The sequence below is a fragment of the Strongylocentrotus purpuratus genome, unplaced genomic scaffold (genome assembly GCF_000002235.5).
Source record: "Strongylocentrotus purpuratus isolate Spur 01 unplaced genomic scaffold, Spur_5.0 spur5_scaffold_3, whole genome shotgun sequence".
Taxonomy (NCBI): Eukaryota; Metazoa; Echinodermata; class Echinoidea; order Camarodonta; family Strongylocentrotidae; genus Strongylocentrotus; species Strongylocentrotus purpuratus.
The window spans coordinates 28,097,798-28,105,673 of NW_022145609.1; the positions used below are offsets into that span (position 1 = coordinate 28,097,798).

General features: G+C 40.6%; 1 protein-coding gene across 1 annotated transcript in view; it reads right to left on the reverse strand.

Moving 5' to 3' along the window:
* The window catches only part of LOC105446682 (U6 snRNA-associated Sm-like protein LSm4), a 31,250-nt gene extending 24,137 nt beyond the window's left edge, over nucleotides 1-7,113 (reverse strand). Inside the window, exons 1-3 of the mRNA XM_030996435.1 lie at nucleotides 7,003-7,113; nucleotides 2,065-2,106; nucleotides 691-789 (exon numbers count right to left, since the gene is read on the reverse strand). Of these exons, the coding sequence (XP_030852295.1) occupies nucleotides 691-789; nucleotides 2,065-2,106; nucleotides 7,003-7,005 (144 nt within the window). The 5' untranslated portion in view covers nucleotides 7,006-7,113. The remainder of the gene's footprint in view (nucleotides 1-690; nucleotides 790-2,064; nucleotides 2,107-7,002) is intronic.
* Nucleotides 7,114-7,876: the final 763 nt, after the last annotated feature.

Consider the following 7,876-nt stretch of genomic DNA (forward strand, 5'->3'; position numbering starts at 1 on the left):
AGAAACACTTCTGCTTGGAGAAAGTGACGGTCCCATTGACACACCAAATGACGCAACGTGGTAAAGTGACTTACTATGACGCACATATGGGTCAGTATTGTGACGGACATTTTGCGGCCATGACGGTACTGTGCGTCGCGATTTTGGGGAACATGACGCAACCATGATGCACCATCCCCGGGGGTCAAAAGGTGCGTCTTACAAATGACACCTGCATAATTCAATTCAATTCAATTCAAGGTTTATTAAAAACATGAGTTGCAGCCCAATGGCTGAAGTGGTCATGTGTACAATTAAAAGACTCATATCATTACATATTTCAAACATAACAGTAAAAAAGTATAAGTATATAATTTATTGTCCATATCAGGAAATTCGAAATTTCACTGAATCACTGGTATAGGTACAAGAAGTACAATATAAACACAAATATGATGTAAAAGGTTATTTGATGTAACATTTCAAGCAAATGATTTCGATCAAATATAAGTGGGCTTTTTAGATAGAAATGAGGAGAAATCTTATTGCCTCTTATTTAGTGGGTCCCAGTTAGTGTCAAGCCCTGTATAATACATCTCATAACAGTACGAATGACTTATCATAGGTTTATACTGTGAGTGTTTGTTTGTGTATCTTGTGTGTGTGTGTGTGTTTTTGTGTTTGTTTGTTCATAGAAAGGAGATCTCTCACCCTTGATGTGCAGATGACTTCTCTGAGATTGATATTCATCCAGTTATCACATGCAACAAGATGGCCATTGTATGTCTCCCCGTTCTTCAGTTCCACCAGCTACAGACAAATTAAAGACAATATAATTAGAGAGAAGCAGGAGCAGAAAAGGAAAATATTGTAATTGTAGATCCTAATTGTGACTTATAAAGTGCAATTGTGCATTTGGCAAGACATTGATCTGCATTTGCCACACTCAACCCACGTGATGTAAATGGGTACCTGGCAGGAATTAATTCCTTGAAATGCTAGAGCGCCGTAATGGCAGCCGTGCTAAAGCCAGGGTAATAATCAGGAGCGCCAGGAGTGTCAAGTCTGACAGGCATGAGCGCTATACAAGAACCCACTATTATTATTATTATTATTGTGATTTATAACAACAACACTAATAACAATAATAACAATAATAGTAGTAGTAGTAGTCGTCATCGTCGTAGTCATTGTTCATGTAGATGAACATGAAATAGATTTATTGCATAATTTAATCAAACTATAATGCATACATCTTTGTTAACTGCCACGTTACAAATTATTTCGTTCACCTGTTACAAGTAGTTGTAATTCAATAGTCAGAATGCGAATTGCCTACTTTCCGTGTTGTTATGTAGGACAAGCCATAATGTTCGTCATACATGGCAACATAAGCAATCTGCATTTTGATTATTGAAACACATTTATTTGTGACAGGTGAATGAAATAATTTGTATTATTACCCGTATCAGACATCTGAGCTGGTCATTTACAAAACCGTATTGCCCTAGTTTTCACTAGCAGTGGGAACTGAGGGGTATATTCTTTGTATTTTCCTTGGTCTCCCTGCGCGTATTGACTTTGCGTGTAGAGACGAGTGAAAATATACCTTGGTATTTTCCACGGTCTCGCATTTTCATTGCGCATCTATTAATATTATGCGTACGAGGACCTGCGCACTTTGCGCGCACTGTATTGTGACGTAATAATCAAACCAAATACACACTGTTTGTAGTGTATCAAAAATTTTGTCAAGCACTGGATGCAAAGTGTTGGTTTGACAAAGTTTGTTCAGTTCTTGAGATTGTCATGGTGGATGTCTGTATTTGCTCTAGATGTCTGATTTGGATAACAATAAAAATATTTACTGGCTTTACTTTCGGGGGATATCAGAAATATTGACCGCGCTAAGACCATATTGCCCTCGTCTTTCGACTCGGGGCAATATGATCTGAGCTTGGTCAATATTTCTGATATACCCCTCAAGGCCAGTCAATATTATATAAACGTAGCACTCAGCAAATATTTGTGAATGGAATATGATTACATTACGGAAATGGTCTATTGCATGGAGAAGAAACTTACCATAGGGTGGTTCTGAGCGGTTCTAAGCAGAGATAGAGGCAACTGTCAAAGAGAAATCAAGAGAAGAAAAATCATTTAATAGCATGTAATGAATGAAGAGTTGGAATATGGATTGATCATAGTAAACTTCATCTGAAATCTTAGGCCATATTTTGTGTATTTTATGACAATAGTGATTAGTTTAGTGAACTTGGGGCCCGGCCCCCCCACTCAGAGGTCGGAATGACCGCATGCGTGTTGCCAAAATGTCCGGTAAAGGGGTACTTTTCGTGCGACAAAGTCCGGCCCGAGAATTGTAAAAAAAGGGGTGTATTTGACTTTTCACCCGGAGATTTCTTTAAAAAGGGGGTGTTTTTCTTTTTTTCTCTCATCTCTTTGGACTCCTGAGAAATTATTCTGAATTTAGGGGGGTACATTGAGCATTTTTCCTGATTTAGGGGGGTCTCCAAGGCAGGAAAAGCACGCGAAAAGCCCGCGAAAGGGGGGTTCGGAAATGTTGGCAGTCCTCAGATAGGGGGTGCTTTCAAAAAAAGGGTACGAGCATATGCGTACCCTAAATAACACTGAGTGGGGGGGCCGGGACTTGGGGGCATGCAGGGAGTTTTTCCTGAATTTAGCGATGTTCACTCCTACAATGCAAGAGCTCAGACCCTAAACGGAATGGACCTCCTGTACATGTACAAAACTAATGGAAATATTAAAATACTTAATTTGAAATATAATACTCTAAAATCATACTGGTACAATTTTGATCCAATTATTCCGAGCTTGATCCAATTCCAATTTCAAAATCATCATAATCATGATGTATGAAAACCGAAGAAATGGCCACAAATTGTTCCAACAAGTAGGATCTAGGGGCGTTGGTGCAAGAATAAGGATCTTCCTCATGAACGAGGATATCCTCATAAACACGGACAAATCGCGTCCTAAAAAACAAGATTCGTCCGCATTTTCAGAGACTTTTTTTTCCTTCTGCGCTCTGTGGATATTGGTAGGGTGTCTGAACGATTTTTCAATTTTCAATTTAGGATCGTTTTTCACCATTTTTGTTTGATATTTGAATAAAAAATGTTATCAGAATAATACATTTCAAATTTCAAGTCTCACCGATGTTTCTATCAAAAGTTACAGCCCCTCCAAAACGCTGGTATATTCATATCAATTGGGTCAAAATCGACGAAATAGACGTCCACGCAGAGTGATGTTGTTTTGCTAAATTCAGACAAACAGCTGTATCGCGCGATATGCAAGCGTATGCATATAGTACGCATGTTGCTAAGCCAATGCGCGACTTGCGCGACTTGAGCCACGCTGTCTCCGCGATATGTGCCATTGACTAGTATGGTTGGCAATTCCCGCCGTAGAACCCGGAAGTGAATACATGTTGTAGTCAATGCGATATTGCCATTGACTATAACGTGTATTCACTTCCGGGTTTATCGAGGGAATTGCCAACCATAATTTCAGTCACTATAATGTGTAATTGAATTTGGGGTTTCGTTCGTGTGCGGAGATGTTACGCGATGTAACCATGGTTGGACTGAGCGGAGCGCACGCCCCCTAATTAACTGATCCACCAAATAGCGAGAAGGGTATTTTTAAACTGTTATCAGTTGTGATCCCTGGGGGCTAGCGAAAATATAATCACATAGAATTGTTCCTTAGGACTGGGACTACTTATCGATCGGGGCGTCATATCTCAAAAGTGACAAACCTCAGAGTTAGCCAGGACACAATGTTTAAATTGCTGTTTTGACCAAGATATTTTTAGAATTTCGGGGGCTACGCCCCTTTGTAAATATTGGAATTCACCTGCTCTTTCATATGACACCTCATTCATTGATTATCACCTTTAGGATCACAACAGATAAAGGTTTGAATCTCGATTTGAAAAAAAAAAATTGACTTTTTTTGCATGGTCGCGCAATGCACGTAGGCTGCATAGGGATGCGTGTAATCTCTAAGGGAAGAATTTTAGCACACAACATAGAGATTACACGCATCCCTATGCAGCCTACGTGCATTGCGCGACCATGCAAAAAAAGTCAATTTTTTTTTTTTCAAATCGAGATTCAAACCTTTATCTGTTGTGATCCTGAAGGTGATAAGACACCCTAATATTGGGTTCCCGATCCGGGCGCTGGCAATACAAAAAACAGATTCCACGTAATGAAATACCCCCAGTTCACCATCTTCTTTTATGGGTTTTCTGTCTTCCCGAAGATTTATCGTTCATAATGTGAAAGTCAATCAACTAAGGACCATCATCGCGGATCCGTTTTTCACATCGCCAACGCGCGGATCGGAAATCGTGGGCGAAAATACTTCTGTCTGCATTTACAAAGACGATCCTTGTTTATGCGGACGATCGGATCCTTATTCTCAGCGCCCCTACTATACTGCTAAGTGCTAACTGACATGTGCCGTTATTATTCAAAATAATCACCTTAGGCTTAGATCTAGATGTAGACCGAATTTTCCGTCTCTTTCGTTCGTTAGCCTCTTATTGGGGTAGGGTCGGCCGGCTCTCTCTTTAGAGACGGAAACCGTCTATACACATTCCCTTGATAACGCCACGGCCATTTCAGGTCGTAGCGTTTTGCCCCCAAAATCCCCCAAAATGTCATTTTACCTCGTGCATGTTATATTGTAAATTAGGCCTAGAGTAAAGGAGCCCGTTTTCGGCCACTTAAGACAAAATCCTATTTTTAGGACTCTTTACTTCCTATTTATTATCATTTCTTGTTCAAATCATGAAGCAAATATTATTATTATTTAAACAAAAAAAGAATCCCAGAAAAAAATCACGAATTGCCATGACAATATTCATTTCAATTTTCACTGTTTTGGAGCCAGTTATCGGCCGAGCGTTTCAGTTTACGGCCGCATGTACAAAGTCAATAGGAAGCGCTCGCGCGCGCCGTGCGTTTCCGCGCTGATGTACAGCACAAGCGGGCGGAGCAGGTATCCCACACCGGAGCTCCCTGGTGCTCGCCTGGCCGAAGACAGGCACAGCGGTGATCGGAAGTTGGAATCTGAATTAGACAGAGATATCGTGTGTGCGTCGCGGTGTGCTGCTGCATTGATTTAATACATGCGATGAGATACTTTTGAGCTTGCGACTAGCACAAAATCGGGCTCTAAATCTGAAAAATACTTGAAATAAAGCTCATTTTATGGTACCCATATTTCTTACAGACACGCTTAAGATACTCGATTTTTCAGATTTGGGTAGCGGGACCGGCGATTACATCGCTAAAATGTGATATTTTAGGATATATTTTCCATTGCAAATGTGGTTCTTCAGTGACACTGGCATGGTATGGTATGTGTGGGATATGTGTTATGCTATTATGCGATGTATTTTAGAGTGATTTTACCTTGCATCCAACCAATCAGCCGAAAACTGGAGCTGGCCGATTACCGGCTCCTTTACTCTAGGCTATAATAATTCAGTTCCACTTACCAACTTGACTGAAATAATCCGTTTAATGGTCCCTTTTAAGGAAATTATGGGTCAAAATCGACATCCATGTTGAAAATCTTGCAAGCCGTGTTAAACTCTTGCTGCCGGAGTCCTCTAAATCAATCTCATCCCTTCTAAGTTCTAGTCTACGCCGAAGGCAAAATGATTATGAAGGAAAAACTGTGCGCCATCTACACGTTCGTAATGGCGTTATCACAGTTTTTCCTTCATAATCATTTTGCCTTCGGCGTAGACTAGAAGGGATGAGATTGATTTAGATGACTCCGGCAGCAAGAGTTTAACACGGCTTGCAAGATTTTCAACATGGATGTCGATTTTGACCCATAATTTCCTTAAAAGGGACTATTAAACGGATTATTTCAGTCAAGTTGGTAAGTGGAACTGAATTATTATAGCCTAGGCCTAATTTACAATATAACATGCACGAGGTAAAATGACATTTTGGGGGATTTTGGGGGCAAAACGCTACGACCTGAAATGGCCGTGGCCTTATCAAGGGAATGTGTATAGACGGTTTCCGTCTCTAAAGAGAGAGCCGGCCGACCCTACCCCAATAAGAGGCTAACGAACGAAAGAGACGGAAAATTCGGTCTAATCTAGATGTAGACCGAATTTTCCGTCTCTTTCGTTCGTTAGCCTCTTATTGGGGTAGGGTCGGCCGGCTCTCTCTTTAGAGACGGAAACCGTCTATACACATTCCCTTGATAACGCCACGGCCATTTCAGGTCGTAGCGTTTTGCCCCCAAAATCCCCCAAAATGTCATTTTACCTCGTGCATTTTATATTGTAAATTAGGCCTAGGCTATAATAAATCAGTTCCACTTACCAACTTGACTGAAATAATCAGTTTAATAGTCCCTTTTTAGGAAATTATGGGTCAAATTCGAAATCCATTTTGAAAATCTTTTTCAACATGGATTTCCATCTTGACCCATAAATTCCTAAAAAGGGACTATTAAACTGATTTTTTCAGTCAAGTTGGTAAGTGGAACTGATTTATTATAGCCTAGGCCTAATTTACAATATAAAATGCACGAGGTAAAATGACATTTTGGGGGATTTTGGGGGCAAAACGCTACGACCTGAAATGGCCGTGGCGTTATCAAGGGAATGTGTATAGACGGTTTCCGTCTCTAAAGAGAGAGCCGACCCTACCCCAATAAGAGGCTAACGAACGAAAGAGACGGAAAATTCGGTCTAATCTAGATGTAGATGCACTCGACTCGGCAATCGGCGCCACAGCCTAGCGCCCAGCGGCCGTAACAGTGAAACGACGGGAGCCTATCGGCTCTACTGTACGCCAGTAAACCGTTCAGCAGCGTGCCGTGAGGGGCAGAAGTTTGCGCGGCAAACAATTCAGATGTTACCCAAAATAGCTGTTTTTTGTTCAGTATATTACGGCTTAACATGAAATATTACATCATTTAAATGTTTACAAGTATTCTCACCATTCCAATATCATGCAGTATACAGTCACAGATTCTTGAAAAAGAAGTGAGTGGAACGTGGATTCTGTCCTGACTTCGCAAGTTCGTTTACAACCTTAACCTCAAGCTAAATAGATATTATTCAAAGATTTTAGTTAGCCTTCATACCTTTAAAATTTGATTAAAATATTTATTAAAAACATATAACATAACAAATAATTTTTTAAAGACTCTATTGTAAATAATTTTGCCTGTATATTTCCGAATATAGATTATATTTTTACCTTTACTGAACGAGGAATTACGTTAGAAGGGAAATCACCGATGGCCGAGGCAGTGTCTCGCCCAATTGGGCTGGGTAAAATCTCTTCTTATATCTCCATGGTAAAATCTTCTCTCGCTGCCCTAACGTTGATTAAACCGGAGTTCAGTTGAACACTTGGCCTCAGAATACGGGTCAATGAGTGTGTGATGAGCATGTGAAGGCGGGGGGCGTAAATAGTGAAGGGGGCAACGAGAGAAAAGGGGGAATTTCTATTGCCTGTCAATATATATTTTAGAACCAAGGACAGGAATAGTTTTTGGTTATTACTTTGAAAATCCTTCATACATATGACTGAATGCTTATAGCACCTACCTCCGGAGGGGGCGGGGGAAATTGGTAGATTGGGGAGGGGTAGCCTATAGACCTGCAGAGGTGGATCATTTTGCAAAAGAATGGGCATATTGAAGACAAGAATGCACACTGTGAAAAGGTTGGGCAATTTTTTTCCCAAACACTTTGCCCATCAAGTTGTGCCAACCGTACATCTAAAGTAGGGTACTAGTACGTTAACCAATATCACTGGGCAAAATATTGCCCAAGGCAATAGATGGTTGGGTTGACTATATTGGC